At 40.9% G+C, this 14202-nt stretch overlaps 1 protein-coding gene and 1 long non-coding RNA gene across 4 annotated transcripts; one reads left to right on the forward strand and one right to left on the reverse strand.

Annotated features, from left to right (window-relative positions):
- Nucleotides 1–587: 587 nt before the first annotated feature.
- On the forward strand, nt 588–2126 carry LOC135426040 (keratin, ultra high-sulfur matrix protein-like). Of its 2 annotated transcripts, XM_064679376.1 has the most exons (4): nt 588–972; nt 1045–1434; nt 1493–1643; nt 1700–2126. In XM_064679376.1, exons 2-4 carry the CDS (start codon nt 1366–1368, stop codon nt 2032–2034), a joined length of 555 nt encoding a protein of 184 aa, XP_064535446.1. In that variant the 5' UTR covers nt 588–972; nt 1045–1365; the 3' UTR covers nt 2035–2126. The 2 variants fall into 2 exon arrangements, with proteins under 2 accessions (XP_064535446.1, XP_064536224.1); XM_064680154.1 differs by lacking the exon at nt 588–972 and having other exon boundaries at nt 1038–1434.
- A 10523-nt stretch (nt 2127–12649) lies between these two features.
- Nucleotides 12650–13755, reverse strand: LOC135429261 (uncharacterized). 2 transcript variants are annotated; one of them, XR_010436466.1, is made up of 4 exons: nt 13398–13755; nt 13164–13329; nt 13045–13089; nt 12650–12983 (listed from the first exon to the last, which is right to left on the reverse strand). It is a non-coding gene; the product is annotated as an uncharacterized LOC135429261 (long non-coding RNA). The 2 variants fall into 2 exon arrangements; XR_010436425.1 differs by having other exon boundaries at nt 12650–12919; nt 13398–13750.
- Nucleotides 13756–14202: the final 447 nt, after the last annotated feature.

The raw sequence follows: 14202 nt of genomic DNA on the forward strand, positions 1-14202 counted from the left end.
CGGCTGCCATATTTGCCGGCACATATCCAAGACGCTTGGCCTCGTTATGCACACGATTTACATCCCCAAATTGCACCTGCACAATCTCAGGATCTCTATTTAGCCACTCCTCAGAGGGCTTCCCACTTTTATTCGCGTTTTTGTCCATACTTTTTATTTAATTCGATAGCGCATTTTTATATTTTACACGCACAATATATTTCCTATGCCGAGTATGTGTGTTTGTGTGCCACATAAATTGCACTTGCACTGCAAGAGCGCAATGTCTTTATTTAATTTTTTAATTTTTTTTTAACTTCTTTTTGATTTTTGTCTGTGTGTTTGTGTGCCACAATAATTGCACTTGCACTGCAAGAGCGCAATGGCTTTATTTGATTTTTTAATTTTTTGATTTTGTTTTTTAATTTATTGTCTTTTAATTTTATTTTGTTTAAATAGGTGAGTGCGTCCGAGCGCAATCAGTTTTTTTAATTTTTTAAGTTGAGTGCATTTTTTTTTTATTTTTTTTTTTTAAGTTTTAAGTTTAAGTTTTTAAGTTTTTAAGTTTTTTAAGTTGATTTTATTTAAGTTTTAAGTTTTTAGTTTTAGTTGAGTGCATCCAAGCACAATATAGGTCAACAGTGGAATGAAATTCCCCCGTGACTTGCTTTATTCTTTTCCATTACTTTCACTTAGCAACATATAAGAACATTATTTGGCAACATTGTATCCTAACTCTGTAAACATGTTGTTAGACACATAGAATGTGTCTGCATTAAACTTACATACTAAATACAATAAATATACTAAAATACTAAAACAAATAAAAGTACTAATTCCCTAAAATACTAATTGCATTAACAACTAAAAACTAACAGCGTGGCAACACCGCATGGGTGGCAACGCTACGCAACATACAGTTAGATTTGACTACAGATGTTCTGCAAAGCCATTTTCGTCACAGCGTGCAGACCGAAAAACTTTTCAACAGAGGTAAGTCGCATTTTTTACAAACATAAATTGATTTGCTAACATATAACTAATTATAAATTTTTCTTTTTACAGATTTTTAACGAGTTATAATTTAATCTAATGATTGCGCTTAAAGGACGCGCTTTTCTATGCGCCAGACGCCGCCAGCCATGTGCAGGCCGCCACACAGGCGCCGACGCATGCATTTGCTGATGCGCAATAAGCCTCACGTAGGCATTCGGCCGCCTCCAACGACGCCTCCGCTGGCTTATTGAATTGTGCTGCCGCTTCTCATGGACACCACTATGGATACAGGAGTCACTGCATATAGGAGCGCCATGCACATAGTGTGCATTTTGGATTCCATAGAGGCCACGCTCGGGCAGCCAATTTGGACATCTTCGAGGCCGGAGCATGGCCGTTGACCATTGCAGTTCCGTCTGCAGGGGCGCCCGCACTTGTTCCGCGTGTGCTGGGAGGCAGGTACGTACTCTTTTTACTCCTTGCAGAGCCCGTCTAATTTGCCTTTTTCGTTTTCCAGGTATGGCTGCTGTACCAAACATCAGATGCCCATATAGCCCGGCCATTGCCAGTGCCTCCTGGCCGATACGCTGCTGCTGCCACTGCCACTTGTCAGGCAGCAGCTCATCTTGGAGCGGCCCTTGCAGTCGCCTCCGAATTGACGCCATTCGGTAAGTACATCTACGTTTTGCAGACAGTATTGAATTCTCACTCTTTCGTTTTGCAGGCGTCGATTGTTGTTGCTGCTGCTCATGCTCATCCATCAATGGCGGCCCAGATGGCCAAGGCTGCCCCTGCACAGGCACCAGCTGCATTTGCAGCTCCTCAGGGGGGCCAGGCTCCATCTGCTGCTGCATCGTTGGACATCTATCAACCTGGCGCTCCACAATGAGCCCAGGCATATCCAGTGGCAACTGCTCGGAATTTGCCATTAATATATTTTGCCGCCGCCCAGGAAGCGGGTCAGGCTGCAGTTGCTGCTGCATCGTTGGACAAGCATTATTATTATGCCGCCGCAAGGAAAGCGGGCCAGGCTCAGTCTCAGGCTGCACCGATGGATAAATTTCATTTTGCCGCCGCAAGGAAAGCGGGCCAGGCTGTACTAAATGTACCAACGAGGGAGTCATTTCCGCCTTCTTCTGCAGGTAAGTTGACAAAAACAATTCATATTCATCATTATCAATATCGCTATCATTATTATTATATATATTGTTGTTATTGTTAGTATTAGTAGCATGTATATTGTTAGTGCTGCTGCCGCATAGCCGTTGGGCATGCTGCATTTGCAACTCATTTGTATTCAGCTGCACTGACTCATTGTCTGCGAGCCGCTGCTGTATTTCAATTTCATTCCCTGCAGCGTGCAGCGCATCATCCATCTCTTGCCCCAATGCCTGCTCCAACATATCAAGGCTGCGCTCTAGCTGCAATTCATCGGCATTAATAGCCGATTGTATTATACCCTCTGAGGCCGGCAATGCCGTCAATTTGCTCAACTAATTATGCCTTGCATGAACCGTTCAGAGTTCTCTGTGATGACTATAACAAGCATTACAGCCCATTCTGTTTGGAGTCTTCTCTTCCTCGAATAAAGTCTTCGATTCTAAACTATTTAGCTAATAGATAGTCTTATTTTTATTTGTGATTATACCCTGAACCCATTAAAAATGGGTAAACAGGGTATATTGTATTTGTGCAAATGTATGTAACAGGCAGAAGGAAGTATCTCCGATCCATAACGTATATATATTCTTGTTCAACATCAATAGCCGAGTTGATCTAGCCATGTCCGTCTGTCTGTACGTCTGTCCGTCCGTCCGTCCGTCGGTCCGTATGTATGAACGCAAGGATCTCAGAACCTATAAGAGCTAGAGACTTGAATTTTAGCTGTAGGTCCTCCTAGTCCCCGTACAGATCCAAGTAATCGATAAAAATCGATATCGAAATCCTCTTTTTGAGCAATTTCGGCAAATTATATGAGCTAGAGTCACCAAGCTTGCCATGTAGCTTCTAGAATAGTATATATATATCAAGTATCTTTCATTTTATACCTATCACCCGTTGGGAGAAGAGGGTTCAGGGTATCCCCTAGTCGGGAGCTCCCGACTACAACCTCTTACTTGTTTACTTTTTTACTTCGCAACTCGTTTCGTACGTTACACGACTGCGCCCCTCGGTCGGTTGGGCGGGAGGTGTTATGCAGGACATTGCACCGGGATTCGCGTTTGGACTGCGGTTAACGATAAGCGTGTTGTGCGCACACCTTTGAACGTAAATTTAAAAAGAAATGGCACAGTCTTTTTATTTTTAATAAATGGTGCCGGAAAAATTTACAAAATCAATCCTATATGATAAAATATCGCCACGCAACGTCGTAAATATATATATACATATATATATATATATAAAAAAAATACATCGGGCAGCGCAAAATGTTAATTTACTTTGTCGGGCCATAGTAAATCTTAGGCTGTGATAAAAAAAAGAAACTTTGAATGAAACTCGACAAAACGAGCATACATTTTCCAGGCCGAGGAAAAGCCATCCTAAAGCAGTAAGAGAGGAGACGCCAAGATCGAGCTGCAGCGGGCGAGACGACGACGACCAAAGTCGGGAAGCGTGGCGATAGTCAAGTGAGTCCGTTGCAAGCACTCCCCTCCCCAGACCCAGCCCAGAGACGGCGTGCTGCTGACATCAAGCTGCAGTTGTTTTTCCTGTTCATAGATTAAAGTTTTTGTATAAATTAAATAATATTTCTCACTTTGCGTATTTCACCTGGTAAAACTAACAATTAATCATGTAACGGGAGGGAACGTCCCCAAACACTATTGCGACTGCCATCTAAGAACAATAAAAGAAAAAAAAACGAAGTAATTTCGTTTCCACACGATCCATACATATATACATATATACAAAAAAATCATTTATTTCCATCGCCCTTAGCGCCCCAGAGAGCTCTGTAGGTAGGTAGCGTACTAAGCGGTTTGAAATTTCTCTTTTTTATATAAACTTCTATACAACATGTAATTTTTTTCCATGTATATATATATATATGTATATATATACATATATATACTAGCGGGTATAGCCCGGCTTTGCCCATGGCACGTATGTTTAAAAATCAATGTTCTCAAAAAAAATTGAAATGATTTTGAAACAAATTTCATACAAACGTTTTCCGCCAATTTACCACTGTTGCGAGTGGAATTTCCCAAATCGCTGGAATACGTATTCATTACATTCTTATGTAGAGCTTTGAAAATAAGATTGAAGCAAATCAGACACAACTTAAAACTTCGCACAAAAAATCTTTGAGTCGCATTCCACCCGAAAAAGTTTGGATTCTGCAAAAATGGTGAAACACGTCTCAAATAATTTCTCTTATACATCTCTGGAAACGAATTTGAGCGTGAAACGTCGCCCACCAAATCTTTGACCCCCATTTCCAACCAAGGAGGAACGGATTTTTCGAAAAGTGTGAAACACCCCTCAAATGAATTTGAACAAAGATCTTTGAAAATAAGTTTGGGGCCGATCGGATCGTAAACAAAAAACTTTCATACAACTTTTTCCGCCAATTAACCACTGCTGCGGGTGGAATTTCCCAAATCGCTAAAATACGTATTCATTAAGTTCGTATGTAGAGCTTTGAAAATCCAAAGATCTATAAGAAAAAGCATTTGAGACGTGTTTCACATTTTTCGCGAAATCTAAACTCCTGTGGTGGAAAATGCATTTCAAAGATGTTTTCGGTGAATTTTAAGTCCGATTAGTTTCAAAATCATTTTCAAAGCTTTTTGAAAACATTGATTTTATAACATACGTGCTACGGGCAAGGCCGGGTTATACCCGCTAGTATAAATATATATATATGCGCGCTCGAGTGGGGAGCCAATCGCTCAATTTAATATTCATAATATTTGTTATCCCACGTTGTCCCCAACGGCGGTTGGTATTAGCTTTCGGTGACGTCTTTCCCTTTCTTAGTGTTGTTCGGCTAAAAAAGAAGAGTAATTTTTGAAATTAATACATATTGTCCATAATTATAAGAATATACGAACAATTATACGCACCTCGTGAAGAAATGTCCACGTGCATGAGAACGTAAATAACTGTGCGGAGATAACCTGCAGAGATACCGGTCATAGAAGCAATATTAATTGTCATTAATTGTAATCATTAATTATAAGAATACACGAATAATTATACGCACCTGTGAAGTTGAGGAAAATGTCCGCTTGCATGAGATTGGAAATGGCTGCAAAGATAAATGCAGTAAGAAATGATATTAATTGTTATTAATTATAAGAAAACACAACCAATTATACGCACATATTGAAGGAAAAGAATGTCCGGCTAAGTTTAAATTGATGGGGAGAGTGGGCATAACAGCCGACACGGGCTGATGCAGGCCATCTAGTGGCCAAAATGAGGGAGACGAGATTAGGTGATTGTCTAAGGTAGGGCGGGTACGCTGGGTCCGGAACCGGGGCCCGACCTGGAAGAGTAAAGTGGATAAATAGTGTTTTTTTTTTAATTTATATCGAGCGTCTCACCTTTGTTGTTTACATTTTCTTGTTGTTACAGCTGTTAGTGTCGTTCATTTTTTAGAAGCTCCGACTGTTTGTTGTTATCGATTATGTGGTTTATTTTGAATAGTGTTGTGTAGGTCTGTTTTGCTATAGACGTTGTAGCTTTGTTGATATCGATTGTGCGGACTGCGGACCAGGGATGGGACTACACCCAGAGAACCGATGAGCCAGCCGGCGCGGCCTGCCGAGAAACAAGCACCCACATAACAATATAGCGCCCAATTTTGAAGAAGCACCCGGCTTCTTTGAAGTCGGCAGAGCTAAAAAAAATAATTAAAATATTAATGCAAGTACAAGGAAAAGTTTCCCTTGGCTTTAGGATCCACACCGCTGATGGCTTATGTGGCACGAGTAGGTGGCTCATGATCGCGCAGCGTGTAGTGGAGTCCGAGAAGCACGACGGAGGCAGAGATTACTAGAATATCACTGAGCATAAAAAGTTTTTCTTGTCGTAGTTGATGGCGGTCAGTCACGTTGACATGATGGCGAAGCGTTCGCGACCGTTTTTCGTAGCCTGGTGGTAGCCGCAATGACAAAGGCATCTTGCGATAACAGGTGATATTGGGGTAGTCTCATTTTGTGTTAATGTTGGATGTATGCTGAACGTAGTTATATGAGCTTCGGAGACAGGTGACCCAGGACGATGAAGAATCGAGCCTGCGCCGCATCTGTCACACAGCATACCTTAAGAATGGCCAGAAGAGCGACGGAGACGGATCTTGCCATTGTGCCCATTAACATATGGAGTTTTCTTGCCGCAGTTGATGGCGGCCAAAAGGGGCGATTGCTATTGGCCGCCCGATTCACTCCTAAGTGATTATAGATAGGGAGCGCGGATCGCCTGCCTTTGGATATGCCCTTGGCCTTCATTTGGGCCGTTGACCCAAAAAATGGAGCTGTGCAGATGGGCAGCAACGGTGCTCGCCTCGTTTATGTATACGTGTGGCGAAATTCGGCACCGATGATGTTGCTGCCCAAATGTATAGCAGGGAGTTCGATTTGGTCAGCGGTTTGAAAGAAAATTTAAGATTAAATTTAAATAAATGAACATTGTGTAAGGCCAAAAGAAATAGCAAAGTCATTTTATTTTAAATCAATCCTATAAATCCTATATGATAAAATAACGCCACGAAACGTAGTAATTATATGTCGTGTATCCAACAAATTATTGTGAGTATTATTTTTGACGGTTAACGATTAAGTGTTAGTAAGAAACAGAGAAATTGACAGAAGGTACTGCTATTCAACATAACTGTCCTACTTGCATTAGGGTTGCTACTGAAAGCATGGTGTGAGACAAAGAAGATAGTCTCTGCCGAGCATGGCCCGAGTGAGTGTTCACTAACAGTTCTAAAAGTCAGAGAAGAATGTGGAATGACATTCATTCATTCATTCTATTCGAAAAGTGAAAGTCATAGCGAACGGACGTGCTCCTAAGAATATAAGTTGTGTGTGACTACAACGACACTTGGGACTTGCTGTGCTGCCAGTATGCCTAATTGCAAAAGAAGTGATTTCTCTGATCCGACATCAGAAGTGGGATAGGGCGATGCCTCTCCACGAGGAAATTCTGACTCTGCATGGCTTCAGCTTCTGGAGTCTCAAAACAGAAAATTTCTCGAGATATTAAGAGCAATGCAAATGTCAAATGCTGCATTAATTTGGTGAGCCCATTCCATTTTCTTTTCATTCTGTAGCGAAATGAATGAATGCTCATCAAAAGAGTTGTGCTGAAAAGCTGAAAAATTCTAATAATTTAGTAGTTCTAAAGGGCATTGGTGAAAATCATGAACATAACACTATGCAATTCTGGCTAATGTCGAAATCGATGAATCCCTTTAGAAATATTATTTGTAGTAATGTTGTTGTGAATAAGTTTTTATATTATGATGTATTGGTTGGACTTGGTATATTGAGTTTAGGGTCTGAAGTCTCATTTGAATAATGATACGGCATTAAGCAACACAGATAAAATTGTTCAAAGACGTCCGTATAGGTTGCCTATATAAGAAAAGGAAGTCGTGCGAAATAAAGTACAAGAATTGTTAGAATCAAACGTTATACGTCCGAGTTGCTCCCCATTTGCAAGCTCAATGCAGATGGTTAGAAAGAAAATGGAACCGATTGGCTATGTGTTGATTATCGGGAACTTAATGATAATACGGTCGCTGACAAATATTCGCTGCCTTTGATTTCTGATCAAATTAATAGACTGCGTGAAGCCAGATATTTCTCCAGTTTATAAATGGCAAGTGGTTTTTACCAAGTTCCAATACACCCTGACTCTATCGAGCGAACTGCTTTTGTCATGCCAAAAGGACAATATGAATTTTTGGCCAGGCCTTTTGGATTGGAAAATGCTTCCTCGATTTTTCAGCGCGCAATCGGCTTCAAGCGGTCTTGGAAAACTTGTCTAGAGCTAGATTCTCCTTTAATATTGCAAGAATGAGCATATATTCTTGAAAACGAGCATAGAATAATTAGGATACTTAGTTGAAGCGATTAAATTCGACCAAATCCACGCAAGATACAAGCGTTGGCCGAATTGCCGTCACCGCAGTCAGTAACACAGGTGCGACAATTCATAGGCCTAGCCTCGTATTTTAGGCAGTTCGTACCAAAATTTTCTGAGCAGAGGAAAGCTTTATATAATCTCACCTCCAAAAATAATAAATTTGTCTGGAAGCCGGAATATGAGGAAATTCGTCAAAAAATCATATCAATTTTGACGAATGACAATTTTCGATCTACTTAAGCCAATTGAACTACACACAGACGCAAGTTCTATTGGATATGGTGCTATTTTAATGCACAAGATAGAAAATAGACCCTGAGTTATTGAATATTAGAGCAAATGTACGACAATGGCTGAAGCAAAATATCACTCAAACGAGCTTGAGACCCTCGCGGTGTGCAACGCAGTAAGACACTTCCGCCATTATTTACATAGGCAAAAATTTATTGTGCATACAGATTGCAACTCCTTGAAAGCAAGTATCAAAAAAAAAATTGACCTAGCCCCAAGGGTACATCGATGGTGGGCATATCTTCAATCATTCGATTTCAGTATTGAATACAGGAAGGGAAAACGCATGTCGCATACTGATTTTTTCTCGCGCAATCCATGGCCCATTGATTATAAATCCTCAGCGAAAACGGGTGAGAGCGCATAAACCTAGCTGAGATAACCGACGATTGGCTTTTAGCCGAACAGCAACAAAACCATGAAATGCGAGAAGCTATCTCAGCGACGAATTAAGAGCAGGAGTGTTACATCGAAACATTCAAAGAAATGGCAGCCCAAAATGTTTGCCTGTAATGTCATTAATAACGTCCATGAAGCCATAATGCATTTAGGAAGAAAACTCTAGACAAAATGTATGCCAACTATTGGTTTAAGAAGATGTCTAAATATGTGAGAAAGTTTGTAGAAAATTGCATTACCTGTAGAGTATCAATTCCACCATCTGGAAAGCCACAAATAGAAATGCACCCGATTCCTAGAAATGACATACCCTGGCACACTGTGCATATTAAAAGTTAACCGAAAAGTTAAGGGGCAAAAACGACTTGAAAGAGGATATCATAGCTTAAGTTGATGCGTTCACAAAATTGGTTCACTTTCAAGATACGCTGAACCTTGATACGGAAAACTGCATTAAGGCAGTCAAAGAAACCGTTGCACTACTCGGAGTGCCGGATCGCATCATAGCTGATCAGGGTAGATGTTTTGCTAGAACAAGATTTAGAGAATTTTGTTCTTCACAGAAAATAGGTTTACACCTGACTGCGACGGGCGCCCGTCGAGCAAACGTCCAAGTAAAGCGTGTCATGAGAACCATGATGAGCATGCTCAGAGCGGTTGAGAGTAGTCAGCGATCCTGGCAAGGCGCTTTAAAGAACATACAGCTGTCAATAAATTGCACGACAAATCGTGTAACGAAATATAGTCCGTTAGAATTGTTAATCGGTAAAGAGGCCGTTAAGAATGATAACAATAGCAGATGAAAGAAAAATTGATAAAGATTTAATAAGAACACAATCCAAAGATAATATTGTAAATAACGCTAAATATGATAAGGCTAGGTTTGACAAAAATAAAGCAAAGATTGTAAAACATAAGCGTGGTGATCATGTCCTATTCAAGAGGGAAGAACGAAACGAAGTTAGATCCCAATTTTAAGGGACCTTTTGAGATAATTAAAATACTTGATGGAGACAGGTGTTTATTAAAGTCATTCACGAGTAAGCGCACGTTTAAGTATGCGCATGAGCATTTGCGAGCTTTTCCAAGCAACACTGTATCGGAGGAGTTGATAGATTTGAGAGACGATGAGTGTGACAATGTTGAGGACCGTGGTCAAGACACTGTGGCACTTAGAGAGAGAGCGGTTGGGCACGATGGCTAAGACCGCACCACAATAAACACGCCGAGCACAAGTGCTGTGATATTGTGGCGGGGGTCAAAGGTTGAAAGACCTATATGGATCCGCTCCATGTTATCGTTGCTGGGCAGCAAGAGCCTATCGACGTGTAATGACAGAACAACAAAAAAAAAAAAATCAAAATAAATAAGTAAAATAAAACCTACAATGACCGATGATACTGCTGTTTGTAAAGTGATTCTTAAAGTAAAGTAATGACTATTCAATTTTACCCAACAATTTTGACTATGGCATGATCTAAGCGAAATGTACACACGAGGGCGTGTGAAATGTCAGGAAGGCCGTGTCGTGTATCCAACAAATTATTGTGAGTATTATTTTTGAAGGTTAACGATTAAGTGTTAGTGAGAAACAGAGAATTTGACAGAAGGTACTGCTATTCAACATAACTGTCCTACTTGCATTAGGGTTGCTAGTGAAAGCATGGTGTGAGACAAAGAAGATAGTCTCTGCCGAGCATGGCCCGAGTGAGTGTTCACTAACAGTTCTAAAAGTCAGAGAAGAATGTGGAATGACATTCATTCATTCATTCTATTCGAAAAGTGAAAGTCATAGCGATCGGACGTGCTCCTAAGAATATAATTTTTGTGTGACTACAACGACACTTGGGACTGGCTGTGCTGCCAGTATGCCTAATTGCAAAGGAAGTGATTTCTCTGATCCGACATATATATATATATATATATATACCCATATACAAAAAAATACATCGATCAGCGCAAAACGTTAATTTACTTTGTTGGGCCACACTAAATCCTAGGCTGTGATAAAAAAAAGAAACTTTGAATTAAACTCGACAAACCGAGAGCCGCGCATACATTTTCCGGGCCGAGAAAGCGGGTAAGCCATCCTAAAACAGGAAGAGAGGAGACGCCAAGGGCGAGCTGCAGCGGGCGAGACGACGACGACCAAAGTCGGAAAGCGTGGCGAAAGTCAAGTGAGTCCGTTCCAAGCACTCCCACACTCAGCCCAGTCAGTCAAACTGACCAACTGAGCATTTGATGAATCAGGTGCTATCCCGTATGACGAAGGGCTCCAGAGCGGAACGTATTTAACGTTGGTACCGCCGAAACCACACAGACAAGGCGCGCGTAGGAAGAGGTATTAACCCTCCAGACCGAGGTTTGTCGGGCGTCCTCAGGCTAGGAATGGGCGCAGCGCCAACAACCGAAACTTCCGGGTAGAGGACCGAAGAGCTGGCGATTTTCCGGCGGAGGCGGACTATAAAGAATTTGAAGGGGCATACCTAAAGCTCGAACAGGGGAACAGCGGGTTTGACGGCAACGACGCCACGGATCCCGTCAAAGACTTCGGTTTCCGAATGGAAACCCGGTGTTGACATCTCAGGGTCGTAGGTGAGGCGCTCTAATTAGCCGGCTGGGCGAACAAATGTAGAAAATCCACATGCAGATTAATTGTAAACACGTCAACCGTTGGTTTTCAAAAATCTGCGTGGTAATGTTGCATTTGACGTTATCGGCAGCATCGATTGTTTGCTTCGTTGGTTGCGTGCAATATTACCGGCCACGCCGATATCTTTTTGTCGTATGAGCAGGGTAGCGGGGGTACACAGAGGCACCCAATTTATTGAAGAGTGGCAACGCCGGGCTTGCGATCCACGGCGCCAAAAGGGGCGATTGCTATTGGCCGCCCGATTCGCTCCTAAAGAGATTATAGATAGGGAGAGCGGATCGCCTGCCTTTGGATATACCCTTGGCCTTCATTTGGGCTGTTGACCCAAAAAATGCAGCTGTGCAGATGGGCAGTAACGGTGCTTGCCTCGTATATGTATGCGTATGCCGAAATGCGGCACCGTTGATGTTGCTGCGATTGTCAGCCGTTAACGACAAGCATGTTAAATTGATGGGCAATACAAGTTGGATAATTAACTTGATTTGTAGCATTTCGGTGGTAGCGGGAAGGTGGCGATAGGTATAAAATGAAAGATACTTGATATATATACTATTCTAGAAGCTACATGTCAAGTTTGGTGACTCTAGCTCATATTATTTGCCGATATTGCTCAAAAAACAGTATTCCGATATCGATTTTTATCGATTACTTGAAAACGGGGCAAGTTATCGAATATCGGAAACAAACAAAGGACCTACAGTCCTAGCTCTTATAGGTTCTGAGATTCTTGCGTTCATATATACGAACGAACGGACAGATGGACGGACATCAGCCGAGATAAAAAAAAAACCTTAAAAAAATTAAACTCGGCAAACCGAGTGCCGCGCATACATTTTCCAGGCCGAGAAAGCGCGTAAGCCATCCTAAAACAGGAAGAGAAGAGACGCCAAGATCGAGCTGCAGCGGGCGAGACGACGACGACCAAAGTCGGGAAGCGTGGCGATAGTCAAGTGAGTCCGTTCCAAGCACTCCCCTCCCCAGACTCAGCCCAGAGACGGCGTGCTGCTGACATCAAGCTGCAGTTGTTTTTCCTGTTCATAGATTAAAGTTTTTGTATAAATTAAATAATATTTCTCACTTTGCGTAGTTCACCTGGTAAAACTAGCAATTAATCTAGTAACAGGAGAGAACGTCCCCAAACACTATTTCAAACACTATTGAAAAAAACATAGTAATTTCGATTCCACACGATCCATACATACAAAAAAATCATTTATTTCCATCGCCCTTAGCGCCCCCAGGGCTCTTTAGGTAGGTTAAGCGTACTTAAGCGATTTGATTCCTACAAATTTCTCTTTTTTATAAAAGCTTCTTTACAACATTCCATTGTTTTTTCAGCGTTGTAACATATATATAATTATGTATATATAAAATTATATACGTGCACGAACGTGTGGGGACCAATCGCTCAATTTAATATTTGTTCTCCCACGTGGTCCCCAACGGCGGTTGGCATTAGCTTTCGCTGACGTCTTTTCCTTTCTTCGTTTTGTTCGGCTATAAAAAATATCCACAAGCATGAGAACGTAAATAACTGAGCGGAGATAACCTGCAAAGATACCTGCAATAGAAGCAATATTAATTGTCAATAATTATAAGAATACACGAATAATTATAAGCACCTGTGAAGTTGAGGGAAATGTCCGCTTGCATGAGATTGTAAGTGGCTGCAAAGATAAATGCAGTAAGAAATGATATTAATTGTTATTAATTTTAAGAAAACACAACCAATTATACGCACATATTGAAGGAAAAAAATGTCCGGCTAAGTTTAAATTGATGGTGAGAGTGGGCATAACAGCCGACACGGGCTGATGCAGGCCATCTAGTGGCCAAAATGAGGGAGGCGAGATCAGGTGATCGTCTCAGGTAGGGCGGGTACGCTGGGTCCGGAACCGGGGACCGATCTGGAAGAGTAAAGTGGATAAACAGTGTTTTTTTTTTGTTAATTTATATTGACGGTTTTGATACAGACGTTGTAGCTTTGTTGATATCGATTGTGCGAACTGCGGGCCAGGAATGGGACTACGCCCAAGGAGCCGATGAGCCAGCCGGCGCGGACCACCGAGAAACAAGCAGTCACGAAACAATATTACACCCCATGTTAATGCAAAAAAACTATCAGCAAAATGTACTTACCATTTTTCTTTATCAAAATGCCGGCAATATTTTATCAAATTTTAACATTTATTATTTAATGCCTCCGATAATGGCCCTAAATGCACGGTAGATTAACATATAGACCGCGAATTATCACTCATTTTGCATTTTACTTCAAGAAAATCATCCAGACAGTTTTTAAGAAATTCTCAATTTTCTATTTTCATATTACACCCCATGTTAATACAAAAAAAACTAGCTGGCAATATTCACTTAACATTTTTATTAATTAAAATGGTGGGAATATTTCATCAAATTTCAATCTTTATTATTTAATTCCTCCGATAATGTTTAACAGATAGTCCGCGAATTATCAATCATTTTGTTTTTTACTTTAAGAAAATCGTCCAGTCAATTTTTTAGGAATTTTAATTTTTATATTTTCACACCCCATGTTAAGGGAAAAAAATAAGCTGGCAATATTCACTTAACATTTTTATTCATCAAAATGGCGGCAATATTTTAACAAATTTTAACCTATATTATTTAATTCCTCCGATAATGGTCCCAAATGCAAGGTATCTGTAGATATAGAGCACGGTTTATTAATTATTTTGCCTTTTATTTCATTTAAATCATCGGTACAGCTTTTAAGAAATTCTCAATTTTCTATTTCTCTC

This window comes from Drosophila montana, unplaced genomic scaffold (assembly GCF_035044405.1).
Source record: "Drosophila montana isolate Dmon_TW-CO22-7 unplaced genomic scaffold, ASM3504440v1 contig_1000_1, whole genome shotgun sequence".
NCBI classification, from domain to species: domain Eukaryota; kingdom Metazoa; phylum Arthropoda; class Insecta; order Diptera; family Drosophilidae; genus Drosophila; species Drosophila montana.

Excerpts from the sequence above, each read along its gene's own strand:
- LOC135426040 (XM_064679376.1), top strand. The coding sequence starts at position 1,366 with ATGGCCGTTGACCATTGCAGTTCCGTCTGCAGGGGCGCCCGCACTTGT. Across the intron at positions 1,435-1,492 it reads CCGCGTGTGCTGGGAGGCAG|GTATGGCTGCTGTACCAAAC; the intron begins GTACGTACTCTT and ends TTCGTTTTCCAG. Across the intron at positions 1,644-1,699 it reads CTCCGAATTGACGCCATTCG|GCGTCGATTGTTGTTGCTGC; the intron begins GTAAGTACATCT and ends TTCGTTTTGCAG.